Raw genomic sequence first — 15,445 nt, 5'->3', positions numbered from 1 at the left:
TGTTAATTATGATATTAAAAACATGTTTATTTTTCTCTATTGGTTATTGTTATAATACAAAAAAGCTTGTTTTTCTTTATTATTAAGCTATTTGAGGTCTCTAAATCCACAAGTTGACTCCGACTGTTAGCGCTGAGGTAATGGATAGCGTGTGTATGCTGCTTTTATTGAGTTAACGAATTGATTTAAAATTAAATATGGACATTGACATCGTCATCAATAGCCTCTTAACAATGCAATTCATTATTCATATTAGTGTTTCACTGCTGCTGCTTGTGTGTGTATATATATATATGTGTGTGTGTGCGCGTGTGCTTGTGTGTGTTTAATTAAATTGCCTCACTTAGTTTTAAGGGCCCTGGTATTACATGTAGAAAAGAAAAAAAATCATCACCATCGCCTCTGACGGGACGAGGAAGACTCGCCCGGCTCATCCCTCCTCCTTCATAAAGGACACCAGGGAAGAGACCACTTATGTCAGGACTTCATCATGTTCACAGCCTTCGTCGTCTCACTCCTGATCCTCGCTGGTAAGCAAAATCAGGCATGAATGAAATTATTTGTATTGCTTTTAGAATACTGCTTTCATTTATATTTACTGTTTATTTGCACCATAAAGTATGCGGTGGGTTTGTGGTGAAAGATGTCAAATTGTGGGTTTCAAAGTCTGTCTCAGTTTGTTTTCTTACGGGAGATTAGCCGAATTTTATGTTACTAGTTAAATACTGAAGGCACGATCATGTTTGACTGATGATATGAGACCAACGCCCAGCTGCTGATGGCGCTTCAACACATTGGCAGCGTTATCACTCACAGGACACTTCATTAGGTACACCTGCACTCGAGAGATCTGAGGTTCTGGGTTCGAATCTCAGCTCCGGCCTTCCTGTCTGGCGGGAAGGCAGTAGGGCTAGAAGTTTAGGGGCAGGGTTTAAATTATTTTTACCATGGTGTAGATAAGGAAGAGAAATGGAGTCCGGGTTATTTTATAAGAAGAGTTGGTGGTAGACTTTGCAAAAAGGATGCAAATGGCTGTAGTGAACACTTTTTTCCAGAAGAGGCAGGAACATAGGATGACCTACAAGAGCGGAGGTAGAAGCACGCAGGTGGATTACATTATGTGCAGACGATGTCATCTGAAGGAGGTTACCGACTGTAAGGTAGTGGTAGGGGAGAGTGTGGCTAGGCAGCATAGGACGGCGGTGTGTAAAATGACTCTGGTGGTGGGGAGGAACATGAGGAAGACAAAGGCAGAGCAGAGAACCATGTGGTGGAATCTGAGACAGAGCGAAGAAGACTGGACCACTGCAGCCAAGGTTATCAGAGAGGCAGCCAGGAGAGTACTTGGTGTATCTTGTGGCAGGTAAGGAGAGCAGGAGACTTGGTGGTGGAACCTCACAGTACAGGAAATCATACAAGGAAAAAGGTTAGCTAAGAAAAAGTGGGACACTGAGGCGACCGAGGAGAGATGAAAGGAATACATTGAGATGCGACATAGGGCAAAGGTAGAGGTGGCAAAGGCCAAACAAGAGGCATATGATGACATGTGTGCCAAGTTGGACAATAAAGAAGGAGAAAAGGATCTATACAGGTTGGCCAGACAGAGGGATAGAGATGGGAAGGATGTGCAGCAGGTTAGGGTGATTAAGGATAGCGACGGAAATATGTTGACTGGTGCCGGCAGTGTGCGAGCTAGATGGAAAGAATACTTTGAGGAGTTGATGAATGAGGAAAATGAGAAAGAAGGGAGAGTACAAGAGGCAAGTGTGGTGGACCAGGAAGTGGCAATGATTAGTAAGGGGGAAGTTAGAAAGGCATTAAAGAGGATGGAAAATGGAAAGGCAGTTGGTCCTGATGACATTCCTGTGGAGGTATGGAAGCATCTCGGAGAGGTGGCTGTGGAGTTTTTGACCAGCTTGTTCAATGGAATTCTAGCGTGTGAGAAGATGCCTGAGGAATGGAGGAAAGGTGTGCTGGTGCCCATTTTTAAGAACAAGGGTGATGTGCAGACCTGTGGCAACTATAGAGGAATAAAGTTGATGAGCCACACAATGAAGTTATGAGAATGAGTAGTGGAGGCTAGACTCGGGACAGAAGTGAGTATTTACGAGCAACAGTATGGTTTCATACCTAGAAAGAGTACCACAGATGCATTATTTGCCTTGAGGATGTTGACGGTACAGAGAAGGTCAGAAGGAGCTACGTTGTGTCGTTGTAGATCTAGAGAAAGCCTATGACAAAGTACCCAGAGAGGAACTGTGGTACTGCATGCGGAAATCTGGAGTGGCAGAGAAGTATGTTAGAATAGGTACAGGACAGGTACGAGGGCAGCAGAACAGCGGTGAGGTGTGCTGCCGGTGTGACAGACGAATTTAAGGTGGAGGTGGGACTGCATCAGGGGTCAGCCCTGAGCCCCTTCCTGTTTGCAGTGGTGATGGATAGGCTGACAGATGAGATTAGACTGTAATCCCCGCGGACCGTGATGTTTGCAGATGACATTGTGATCTGCAGAGAAAGGCAGGGATCAGGTGGAGGAACAGTGTTTTGGAGACAAAGTTAGAGAGAGCAGATTTCGATGGTTTGGACATATCCAGAGGAGAAATAGTGAGTATATTGGTAGAAGGATGATGAGGATGGAGCTGCCAGGAAAGAGAGCTAGAGGAAGACATGAGGGCAGTTGGTGTTCGAGAGGAGGAGGCAGGAGATAGGCTTACATGGAAAAGGATGACGCGCTGTGGCGACCCCTTAAGGGACAAGCCCAAAGGAAAAGAAGAAGGGGGGTGTAAAAAGTAGTTTTTAAATCGTGAGTTACAAAAGTTAGTCTTTGGAAAGCTGATTCCCACCAGATTTGTCAAATCAAGAAGTCACTTAAATAGTACTTGTCAGACAAAGTGAAGTAGACTAGAATATCTCATCAATAAATGTATAATGCCACAATCCAAAGTGATAAAAACCCAATGAGAAACTAAGTGAAGCCATTTCGAAGGCTTTGGGACTCAAGTGAACCACGCTCAGAGCCATTATCCTCTAATGGATAAAATTGGTAACTGTGGTGAACCTTCCCAGAAGTTGTCAGCCAACCTAAATTCCTCAAAGACCTGGATGACCGAACACTCGTACCTCAAATCATCTTTCTTTTTCTTTCTCTTTAGCCATTGGAGCAGAGCCAGACGGCTGCAGTTACCAGGATGTCTTGAACCACCTGGGCCTGAATCGAAGCAACGAGCTTTTCTCCATGACGCGGCCCGTCAAGTACTACAAGAAGGCGACTCGCGTGTCCCTGGAAGTGCTGCTGTACGCTATCCTTAACGTGGTAAATGATGCTTATACTTTATTGACATTGTTGCAAAAAAAATCAAATTAATTATATCATCATTGTTGCATTAATTGAGCTGTTTTTCTTCCTAAAATTGGTTCTTTAAAATGTATTTATTTTTTCTTTATTCATTTATCTGAACAAAACAATTGCCCCATGTATTTATTGTAAATAAGAAAAAATATTAGTAAAATATTTTTGGGGTATTATATATGTAATTCATATATTATACATATATTATTTGGTTATTATTGGTTATTATAACTAAATTAATTATAAATCAAACAATTAAAACATGATAAGGATTTATCTTACATTTAAAAATGTGCTTTTTTTAGATGTATTTTGTTGAAATATTGTTTAAAGAATTATAATTAAATTCATTATAAGGAATACAATAAAAAATGGCAATGATTTCTTTTGTTTTTAAATTTGAATAAATAATTGATTAATGGTAATTCAATTTTGTATGAATTATATAATTAAAGCATGAGAATTATGTATTAGTTTATAATCAAACTACAAAAATTAAATATACATTGAAATTATTTTTTTAAATGTACTGTATTTTATCAAATAATTGTTATAATGAAAATAATGAGATAATAGAATATTTTCATTATTAACAGAAAATGCATATACAATAACAGTTTAAAAGGTAAGTTATTAAATGATTGGTTAAATATAACTAGTTAATTATGAATGATACAATTAAAACATGAGAATGTTTAATTTTCTTTTTCAAAGAAAATAATTCACTTCATTTTATTTTATTTGATTCATTTACATTTTGTCCATTGACAAAATGAATGAACCTGGAGTATAAAAGTTTTCGCCTGCACGCAATGGCAAAAACTCGAATCCCTCACAATGTATTGTCATCCAACGGTCTAGTATCTTTAAATTTGCTGTCAGTTGGACAAAATGTGTAAGACGAGTTTGTCTTTGAGGGACTCTTGGAAAGAAATGGCCGTTTCAAACCAACAAAATCGACTCCCTGTGTTTCCTTGAGACTTGTTGCGGGTCTACTTACGCTGCCTATACAGTGTAGTTGTGTTTCATCTCAAACAAGACCAAAGCAGTTTCTTTAAATTAGATGTCCACCTTCCAGGTGGAGAAGGAGCAGAAGTTTGTTCCTTATGTCTGGACCGTCATGGTGAGTTCTGCTTTGAAATTGATGGTGTTGATGTTGATGATTTTTTTTTGTTTGTTTTTTTTTGCGCTCATATGCACCCATATTACTGTACAGTTTTTTTGTAACGTAAACGACGGTGACAAGTTGTTGGAAATAAAAAAAAATGATTTAAAGTTGAGACTGTTTGAAAAGTTAAACATTTTAGACAAACTTAACGCCTTCCAAGAAAGAACCCGACCGGTACTTGGTGGTAGTTGTTGTAAGGCAGCTTGCGTAAAGCGTTTGTCAACTTTGAAGAATGTCAGAAAGTGACATTTTCATGGAGCTGCTTGACGGGATCGCCATTGCCACTAACCAGCATTAGTTAATTGCTATTCACATTTAAGAAGGCCTCGCTTAACGCGAAGGCATCCAAAATTGCTTTGTACTCTTGCTGTTCCTCCCCACGGAAATCTTCAGTAAAAGGCGAAAGATTTATACGACTTGAAGAGAAACAAGAGTGGAGTAGCTGCCACGCTTGCAGACGGCCAAGCCATTGTGGGTGATACGATGTTAACTTACGGTGTGCGTCATATTATTTCTTACTCATATTTTAGAAAGCCTCAGTTACACAAGGCATCAAAAAAATAGTTTGTACTCTTGTTGTTCCTCCCCAACATGCTCATTGTGCAAAGAAACTGGAATTTGAAGGGTTGAAAATGACAAAGAAAATGTTATATGGTCATAGAAGTAAAAATATTTAAAAAAAAAAAAAACATCTTTAAAAAAGACCGATCTGTACATGGTCGAAAATGGCCACGAGCAAGCTGAAAGGGTGGTAAAACTGAACAAGGCCTGAGGGTTAAAAACCTTTTTGTGGTTTTCAGAGGTGGCACAACGAATTCATCTCCTGGGATCCTCAAGAGTTCTGCGGGATCAGTAATGTGTCTCTTCCCGTTGGCATTTTGTGGAAGCCGGATCTCACCATCGAGGAGATGTAAGTGTCGAGGCGTGCTTGACGTCGAGCCCCGCAACGCCCGCCACTCAAAATGTCTCCGAACAGGGCGGAGAAGGACAAAGCCCCCCCGAATCTTTACCTGACCATCAGCGCCGACGGCCTGGTGGAGGTCACAAACGACCAAGTGCTGTTCAGCATGTGTCGCATGAACATCTACAATTTCCCCTTCGACATACAGCGATGTAATCTCTCCTTCAAGTCTATCATACACTCAGGTGAGTCCCACTCACATGTAAAATAAACCTGTCGGCGTGCGAAAACAACAGACGCGGAATTCAAATCAATGGAATTTTTATGTCGTATTTTTTTTCTTTAAAAACGATTATTTTCATCAAATAATTAGATTTAAAACTTTACTTAATATAACAAATATTTTAAGAATAACCCTAAATTGTTGAAATGTATGACAAATATTTTGGAAAAATATAAAACATGCATATTGAAATATTATTTAAAAATGTACATAACAATTTTAATGCTAAAAATGCACTTTACTGCTATTTTCATACTTTTTGCATTATTTATTCGTTTTTAATTTTAATTAGAATAATTAGCAATATGTTAGTTTTACCAAAATATTTTAAATGAAACTATGAATGTAAAATATTAAAAATAAAATTGAAATGTAGATGTAATTTGATTTACAATACTTTAAGATGTCGTAAACTATACATTGTATTTACAAGATATTAAAAGAACATATAGAATATTAATAATAATATATACATTTGTAAAACATTTACGGCTCAGAAAATGGATGGATGGATGGACATTAGAATGAAAATATTTTCGAAAAAAGTCACTATTACTGTTTGTATTAATTATTCAATTATATATTAATACTCTATTTTTGCTGTAGGTACTGTGGTTTTTATAGTTTTAATAAAAATACTGAAAAGAACATAATACTACTACTATTATTATTATTATGATTAATAATCCACATTTGAAATAATATCAATAATAGTAATAATAATATAATAGTCCAATAATATTTGAAGGAAAATGTAAATGTTTAATCATTTTCTATCATTTTTAAATGTGCAGTATATCAATTCAAATAATCTTAATAAATTAAAACCATAATATATTCAATATAAATAACATGTTTAGTAAAATAATTTTTAAAGTGTCAATGTTAAAATATTTTTTCAAAAATAACTTTCCAATGTTAATTTTATTCAAATTATTTTAAAATTGTAATATACATTGTTCATTTCATTTCTAATATAATCAACATTTTATATAAAGTATTAAGTATTAATACTAAAATACAATTTTAAAAAATGTACCTTACAATGAAAATGTTTTCATAAAAGCACTTTACTACTGTTTGTATTAATTATTAGATAATTTATTTGTATATTTCATTGTAAATACATCAAAAATGATGTATTGCATAAGTCAACAGAATTGAAGTCAAACAGGTTGCTAAAATAAAAAAATATGACACGGTTTCTTTACATTCATTCATTTCAAAACTGAATGACTAATCTGTATTAATTGCCAAATGGGTAAAAAAAGAAAAAAAAGAAAGAAAGCGTCATCGTTGATCCTTTCCAGTTCTAATGTCAATAGAATTCCGTCGTCCGTTTTGGGAAGAAATGAAGCGGCGCTAATGAATTCCCGACTTCCGCCGCAGCCAAGGAAATGCGCCTGCAGCCGAGCAACAACTCGTCCCAGGCCACCGAGTGGTCGCGCGATTTGATGCCCACGCAGTTCGAGTGGATCTTCCTCAACATGAAGGTGACCGCCATCAGCGCCAGCTGCCCGGACCACCAGGATGTTATCATCTACACGGTCTGCTGCATTTGTGTGTGTGTGTGTGTGTGTGCGTATATATACTGTATGTGTATATATATATATATATATATATATATATATATATATATATATATATATATATATATATGCTGTGAAGACGATGTTGACATGATTGTCCAGATTACCATGCGGAGGAAACCCATCTTGTACATCATCAACTTCCTGCTGCCCGTCCTCTTCTTCCTGGCTCTGGACTTGGCCTCCTTCCTTATCTCGGACTCGGGAGGCGAGAAGCTGAGCTTCAAGGTCACCGTGATGCTGGCCGTCACCGTGCTGCAGCTCATCCTCAACGAGATCCTGCCCTCCTCCTCCAACTCCATCCCTCTCATCGGTACAAAACCCATCGGAATGATCATTTCCAGAGCATCCGGAAAGTATTCACTGCGCATTCCACATGTGGTTGGATTTCAGCCTTATTATAAAATGAAATAAATTCATTTTGTCCTCGACATTCGGCACACAACACCAACAATGAGGCGCTGGGAATAGTTTCCGGATGCTCTGTAAATGCACTGTATTCAAGAATAAATGTGTATTTGTTCAAATTCTAATTGAAACGCCATCATCCTCAGCCGTGTACTGCATCGGCATCTTTGCGCTGATGCTGCTCAGCCTGCTGGAGACCATCTTGGTGATGCACCTGTTGGAGAAAGACAACAAAAGTGACGACGACGACGTGGCCGCCGACGGACAAGGAAGAAGCGACGAGCGTAACATCAAAACCGACTTCCACAACCAACATGGAGGTGAGAACCATCATGCCTTTTATGGACAACGGTCAGACGCTGGTCATTGGTCAGTTTACATGAGCAGCCGCGATTGCTTGCTTTGCTCGCAGAGGCGAACGCTTGGACGCAGTGTGAAATCATTTACTCGATGCCTAAAACTCCAACTGAAGTGATCCTGGTAAATAAAGAAGTGAGTCTCAACATCCCTCGTGTGTTCCAAGGTCACAGAGTAGGATTTGAATCCCCATTTCTATTTTATTTTTGAAGGACCAGGGTGGCGCCCTGTGCCAAATGCTGGAAAAGCTGTCAGATGAGCTGAGGCAGACGGAAAGAGCGATGACCCTGCTGCTCAACGGCAGGAAGAAGAAGCGCAAGATGGGTTACTGGGCGCAAGTGGCAGGCAGACTCAACAGAATCTTCTTCATCATCTATCTGACTGTGGTCATCATCTTTTTGACTATTCTCTTTTCCAAGTGGACCAGTGTCTAGCACTAAAGTTATTCACACACATTACTGCCCGTATTCTGTGTCCATGTGTTTGTCTGCGCTGTCTTTGCTGAGCATGATCATACAGAATAAATATAGGGAAAAAACATCTGCTTGTACTGAATGTCTTAAATGACAACTTTGATGTTGGTCATAGCGGCACGGTGGACGACCGGTTAGAGAGCGTCGGCCTCACGGTTCTGAGGACCCGGGTTCAATCCCCGGCCCCGCCCGTGTGGAGTTTGCATGTGCTCCCCGTGCCTGCGTGGGTTTTCTCCGGGCACTCAGGTTTCCTCCCACATCCCAAAAAACGTGCATGAATTGGAGACTCTATAAATTGCCCGTAGGTGTGAATGTGAGTGCGAATGGTTGTTTGTTTGTATGTGCCCTGCGATTGGCTGGCAACCAGTTCAGGGTGTACCCCGCCTCCTGCCCGATGACAGCTGGGATGGCCTCCGGCACGCCCGCGACCCGAGTGAGGAGAAGCGGCTCAGAAAATGGATGTTGGTCATCAAGACCGGTGGTGAATTACAAAAAATAAAGCACTATATTATGTTTCCAACTGGAGTATTTTTCAGTGCCAAAAAAGCATGGTGAGTCTCGCCACAGCACACTTCAAAAACATAGTGGGCATGCCGTGGTGCAATGAAAACAACACATTTTTGTTGCACGATTCTTGCAATGAATACAACACCATTTCGACATGAAAACAACACATTTTGTCATTAAGACGCAAGTTTTGAAAGTTTTGATTGATTGAATTTTGGAATGAAAATCACATTTTGATACAACCACGCAATTCTTGCAATGAAAACAACATTATTTTGTCATTAAAACACTAGTTTAAAATGTAGCCATGAAAATGTTATATTATGAAATAAAAATGATGAGCATGGCCATGAAATCAACATTTTAACATCAAGACATACTTTTCAATGAAAACACTACATTTAGTCAATACAAGTTGTATTTTGAAATTACAATGATGAATATGACCACAAAAACACTATTCGTGCAATGAAAATAACTTATTTTGTTGCAAAACTACATAAGAGTATTTGGGCACAAAAACACAAAGAAACTAAAATATTTTGCCCAAAAACAGACAAACTCTTTGCCATAAAAACAAAATACTTTGTCCCAAAGCCACTATTTTTGCATTAACAAGAAAGTGTTTTCATCTTGTAATGAAACCAACAAACTCTATTATTCAATATTAAACACAAAGAGAAAACGAGGGAGCCATATTCGAGTGTTAAAGTGGTCGGTCAGACAGACAAGAATGAATATGGCCACAAATGAGGCGGTAACGAGCATCTACTGGCGCCATGATCGCATTTGCCATTTGGACTCAAATGTGGCCCAGCCCTTTCCCCCCCTTTTCATATTTCCATACGGATCAAAGAGAACACGGTCAAAGCATCATGATGCTCGCTACTGGACCCTTCTTCTTCATCACGCTCCTCTTCACAGGTGAGCTCATTTTCACCTTGATTGTTTTGTTTTTTGTTTTTGTTCAATTCTATTTAGCGTTCATGTTGCTGTCGTTTTGTTTCAAAGGGGTGGTCTCCTCCGAGCGAGTGTGTTCTTATCACGAGGTGCTGGACCACCTCAACATGAGCGCACTCAATAGTTTGTACTCCATGACGAGGCCTGTCAAAGACTACAGAAAGCCAACAGTGGTTTCACTCGAGGTCATCCTATACGCCATTCTAGATGTGGTGAATCCATTTATTTTATTTTTTTAACAGCTTCGGTGTCTCTTTTTTCCCCCATTTTCTATTTGATACTGTGCCTATTAAAAGCCAACACCCTAAAAGAACAAAATACAATTTCGTTAAAAAAAAAAAAGGAAAAAAGAGACGAAGAAAACTATTACAGAAATAAGAAATTCAAATGAATGATATATGCATCTTCCCTGCAGTAGCACTGCAATTTTGAATGACAATTAAATATATATATATATATATATATATATTAAATGAACTTTTTAGAAACGTTTGGGTTACATTTGTACTATTCAATTAGATTAAATAATACAACAAAATAATGCAATTAGAGGGAAGTTTGCAGTTTGAAAAAAAAAAAAAAAAGAAAAACACTTTAAGGCATACATGTTAAAACTGTCTGTATGTAAAATTACCTTTTAAAAATCCATCCCTCTCTGGCACCACCATATGCCTTTAATTAATTAAAATGTAATTATTATTTTACAAAGGGGCCGGGCATGACAAGAACAGCCAATCAGAGACTGTTGCGGCAGAAGGCGTGACTGAGGGGGTGACACTCACACACCAGAGCCACGTGGGGCCTCACGCAGACTTGCTTTCATGGCCGGATTACAGTATTAAGAGCAAACGTTCAAAAGAAGGAACAGGACAGGCCCAGAGACAAAACGTGAGTGAAGGGTGAGGGTAAACAAGGGCTTTGAACGTGCACCGCTAAAAGGAACGCTGCCATCGGAGGCGTGAGAATCACCACCTACTCAGCCAGCACTCTAGGACTGACACAGAATTATTCCCATTTCCGCTTGACAGGTACATTTATTTTCATTTGTGTACATTCTAAAAAATACATTAAACAGCTAGCAATGGCTAAGACTGACTTGTTTGTTGAGAACGTGACTACAACGCACGTCTAGTTCGTGTCCACGTTTGTGAGGGGCGCGGCTTTGGTCAGGTGGGCCAGGGAGGAGTGGCGTGAGGCGGCGATCGAATTTGGCTAGCAGCTTTAAAAACGGCAAACTGTAGCCCAAATCAGAATTGAAAGATAAGATGTATGCCGCGTGAGTTTTGTCCCTATAATGGTGTTAATAATGTACACTGTAATGAATGAATGTGTAAAACTAAAATCTAGTTGCGATATGATAATCTGGAATTTTACAGCGTTTTGATTTGTGTCAAAATCAAGGCTGAGATCAAACTACAACAAATCTTTCTCTTGGAGGGGTTGTACACTATGTGCACATTTATTCAATAAATACTATACATTGTGTCAATGGTGACATCTTAAACAAGACTGAAAGCTTTGAAAATAATTTTGCGGTTAAACGGTCTTACCCTGACGCTGCTTGAGGGCTTTAATCCTTTAATCCTTCTATCATATTCAATGAATAATTAACCAAGTCATTAATGCTTTTATGGTTGCCAGATTGCGGGTAGGTCATCCTCCCCTTCAACAACAACTTTTGATTTACACTTTCATGCAAACGTCTTCGACAGCAGTGTGCAAAAGTCTTAACATTTGTAACTTTTCTTTTTGCCTGTCAACAGAGGGAGATAGACCAGACCTTCATTCCCTACGTTTGGATTTTTACGGTTCCTTCAAAACACTTTTTTTTTTGCTCTTCGACAAACACTTTATCAATTTAAAAATGGACATACTTTTTTGGGGGCGGGAGGGAGGTCAATAATCGTCGTAATTGTATTTTCTGCACAGAGCTGGCACAACGAGCACATCTCTTGGGATCCGGAGCAGTTTTGCGGCATTAAGAGCATTTCTCTTCCCACCGAATTGCTTTGGAAACCAGATCTCACCATTGAAGAAATGTAAGAGGGCCAGTTTATTCAACCAAACATGAACCCTAACCCTAACTCCATGAACCACAAACCTAACCCTAACACCTTAAAACCCCAATGCCATAACGCCCTGATCCGAATCCTCCTAACGCAATAACCCCAACCCCTAACTTTCTAAGACAACCCAAAATGTGTTGAAATGTTGCCAGATGTCAGCAGTGTGCTGTTTGTTGCCTTACAGGATAGAGAAGGACAAGGCCCCCCCGAGCCCCCACCTCACCATCTTCAGCAGCGGCAGCGTGCACGTGCAGAACGACCAGGTGCTGCTGAGCACGTGCAAGATGAACATCTACCAGTTCCCCTTCGACCGGCAGAGCTGCAACCTCACCTTCAAGTCTGTCATCCACTCGGGTGAGGCTCAGGAAAAGAGGTGGCAAAAGTACTCACACTACTCTTGACTAGTATTACTGCAGCTAACTGAGTCAGTTGAGTCAAACTCTTCTTCGAGTGTGTCTCTGTCTGTTTTATACTGCCCCCGTGTGTCCAAGGCGCACACACCAGAAGGAGCAGCACAATGTCCATTGAACTGAAGCAAAAATTGGAGCACGAACAGTGGCATTTTTTTTACATTCTATTTAATTATGTCATTACTGTATGGTTTTTTTTAATAAAGATAAATATGATGACGAGCTATTTTTCCTTAATATAAAACATTACACTTTCTGAAGGGGGCGAGTATCGTCACGGAACGAAATTAAACTTGAAAGTCAAGGGACCACTGTAGGAGTAGAAGTAAAATACTCAAATGAAGGTCAGATTTGTGCGTCACTTCCTGTCTCAGTGCAGGAACTCCAGCTGCTTCACTCGCTCAGCTCCGCCGAAGCCACCAAGTGGTCGCGGGAGGTGATGCGCACGCAGAACGAGTGGCTCTTTATCGGCATGGCGGTCGTCAACAAGACCGTCAGCGTGTTTGGCATCCAGCAAAACATGATCGTTTATACCGTGAGTTCAACAGGTTTTGCCATTGAAACGTTACTTGTTGCAAGGAAAACCACATTTTAACACCGAAATTGTATTAGCGCCCCCAAAACCACGAATTACGCCACAAAAACTTGATTTTGCAATAAACATATTTTTGGGGGTCATAAAAACCAATATTGTTTTGCTGCAGAATATTATTTTTTTTTTGCATTTAAAACAATAGACATTGCCATGAAAGTGCAATAAATTAAAAATATATTTTACCACGCAAACCATATTTGCAACAGAAGCATTTTTGTAATGATAAAAATGTTTTTGGATTGAAACGAACAGGTGATGATGACACAAAAGCTTTTTTTGAAAAAAAAAACATTTGGCCACAAAAACTTTTCCATAAAAAGTATTTTTGCAAACCAATACATTTTGGCATTAAAAAGCTTGTTTTCAGTACAACACCACATTTTGTACAAAAAAACAAGACACATTTTATCATGAAAACAACATATTCTTGCCACACAAAAAAAAAAGAGTCATTGAAAACAATAGATGTTGCCATTAAAAGAGGTATTTTTTAATTGAAACTGAGATTTGACCTTTAAAACGCTCCCCTTTATAATTAAAAACACCAGCATTAGTCAATAAAATTCCAGCATTAGTGAATAATGCGCTATCGAATGAGAAAGTGTTTCCAAAACTTTTGTGGGGACGTCACAGATCAGCATGAAGAGGAGACCTGTGCTGTACATCATCAACTTCCTGCTGCCCGTCATCTTCTTCCTGGCTCTGGACTTGGCCTCCTTCTTCATCTCGGACTCGGGAGGCGAGAAGCTGAGCTTCAAAGTCACCGTGCTGCTGGCCGTCACCGTCATGCAGCTCATCCTCAACGAGATCCTGCCCTGCTCCTCCAACAAGATCCCTCTCATAGGTCAGTCGGACGGGATAGTTGACCCCAAGCGCTAACTTGTTTCGGCCTCCATTGATGCCCTCTTCTGCCGTTCCTCAGCCGTCTACTGCATCGGCATCTTTGCTCTGATGCTGCTCAGCCTGTTGGAGACCATCTTTGCCATGTACCTGATGGAGAAAGACACCGTTGGCGTGGATGGCAACAGAGAGGTCGACTATGTTGCAGGTTAAAAGTCCTCTGTTTTGGTGTTTCAATACTTTTGTCCACTTACTGTCTTTAGCGAGCCAAGTTATTTGGATTTTGCGACAATTAAAAAATTTACTTCTTTTTGACTTTCAGAAGAAGAATATTCTGCAGTGATTTATTTTTTGTCATTGGACATTTTTTTGTCACTGAGACACGATTTTACATTATTGTTACTACTTTTTGGGGGAAAAAAAACAAACTTTAGCTTTCATCCTTAAAATCCTTTAATCCCTTACATACATTTTCAACTTTTTTTGTTGAATTGTTTTACCAGGAACATTATTTTACCAATGAATATGGACACTTTTTTTGTTATCACATAACCCCGATGTTTGCAATTAAAATGAAAAAGATACTGTAGTTGCCATTGAAAAGAAGACATTTTGTTTGTTTGCAGAAAAGAAGAAAAGTCGATGTTGCGTATGCATCTGCGACGCGCCCGCAGATGAAAATCCACCTGAAATGCTGAAGGTTCCTCCCATTCTGCAAAATCGTATGTTATTTATGAGCCCGATTTTCACAATAATCGGCAAAACCCTTTGCAGGACGGCCGACTGACGGAGTTCAGTTCTCTGGAGAAACTCTCCGATGAGACAAGGGACTTGATGAAGGCCCTCACGCTGCTTTTGGACAGCAGGAAGGAAAAGGAGGCCAAGCCCGGCTACTGGACCAGATTCACCTTAAAAATCAACAGAATCTTTTACATCATCTACATCATCGCCGTGTCTTTGTTTTTAGCTGTCATGTGCTTCATTTGGCAGCAAAACCACCAAGAATGAGGGTTAAAAAAATATCAAACTATGATTATTAAGGGGGAATCACACAGTAAACATGCTTTAGACAGCATATGCATGCTGTGGTTATACAATATTCATGATGCACAACTGATTTCCTTTTAATGTAAGATACAACGCTTTTCTAATACCCCATGCATTGCTGGAAGATAAATTGTATTTATTTCCATATCCCTGCTCTATTAAATAATCCACCCATCCATTCACGACAGATCTTGTTCACAGGTGAGCTGGGTCCTATCTCAGCTGATGAAAGGTGGCGAACACCCTTGACTGGTCACCAGATAATCGCAGGGCACATAGAGACAAGGACCTTTTGACACTCACATTCACACCTAAGAACTGTGATTAGAGTGTTCGATGAACCGAACGTGTGTGAATGTGGCAGAACACGCTAAAGTCCAGATTTGAATCCTGAATCTCAGAAGTTTGAGACAGATTTGACAGACACACTGACTTTATGAAATAAAAAAAAAAAAAAAGGTATTTATTTCTGCTTTTTTTTTTTTTGCACAC

The 15,445-nt window shown here is 39.4% G+C and overlaps 2 protein-coding genes and 1 non-coding gene across 4 annotated transcripts; 2 read left to right on the top strand and 1 right to left on the bottom strand.

Moving 5' to 3' along the window:
- The first annotated feature begins 490 nt into the window (after positions 1-490).
- LOC133395265 (5-hydroxytryptamine receptor 3A-like) lies at positions 491-8,489 on the top strand. Its single transcript, XM_061664024.1, has 10 exons — positions 491-530; positions 3,153-3,313; positions 4,428-4,472; positions 5,318-5,427; positions 5,494-5,663; positions 7,091-7,248; positions 7,393-7,603; positions 7,845-8,018; positions 8,111-8,190; positions 8,268-8,489. Exons 1-10 carry the CDS (start codon positions 491-493, stop codon positions 8,487-8,489), a joined length of 1,371 nt encoding a protein of 456 aa, XP_061520008.1.
- On the bottom strand, positions 4,840-4,954 carry LOC133395311 (U5 spliceosomal RNA). The gene has a single exon (XR_009767223.1). It is a non-coding gene; the product is annotated as a U5 spliceosomal RNA (small nuclear RNA).
- Positions 8,490-10,778: 2,289 nt separating the features above from the next.
- Positions 10,779-15,386, top strand: LOC133417963 (5-hydroxytryptamine receptor 3A-like). Of its 2 annotated transcripts, XM_061706239.1 has the most exons (9): positions 10,779-11,643; positions 11,759-11,803; positions 11,925-12,034; positions 12,246-12,415; positions 12,846-13,006; positions 13,700-13,910; positions 13,989-14,114; positions 14,533-14,606; positions 14,681-15,386. In XM_061706239.1, the coding sequence occupies exons 1-9, from the start codon at positions 11,626-11,628 to the stop codon at positions 14,912-14,914; spliced, it is 1,149 nt and encodes a 382-aa protein (XP_061562223.1). In that variant the 5' UTR covers positions 10,779-11,625; the 3' UTR covers positions 14,915-15,386. The 2 variants fall into 2 exon arrangements, with proteins under 2 accessions (XP_061562223.1, XP_061562224.1); XM_061706240.1 differs by lacking the exon at positions 11,759-11,803 and having other exon boundaries at positions 10,779-11,023.
- The last annotated feature ends 59 nt before the right edge of the window (positions 15,387-15,445 follow it).

This window comes from Phycodurus eques, chromosome 19, assembly GCF_024500275.1.
Source record: "Phycodurus eques isolate BA_2022a chromosome 19, UOR_Pequ_1.1, whole genome shotgun sequence".
Classification (NCBI taxonomy): Eukaryota; Metazoa; Chordata; class Actinopteri; order Syngnathiformes; family Syngnathidae; genus Phycodurus; species Phycodurus eques.
The sequence above is the reverse complement of the archived record's forward strand: the minus strand, read 5'-3'. Positions and strand labels throughout refer to the sequence as shown.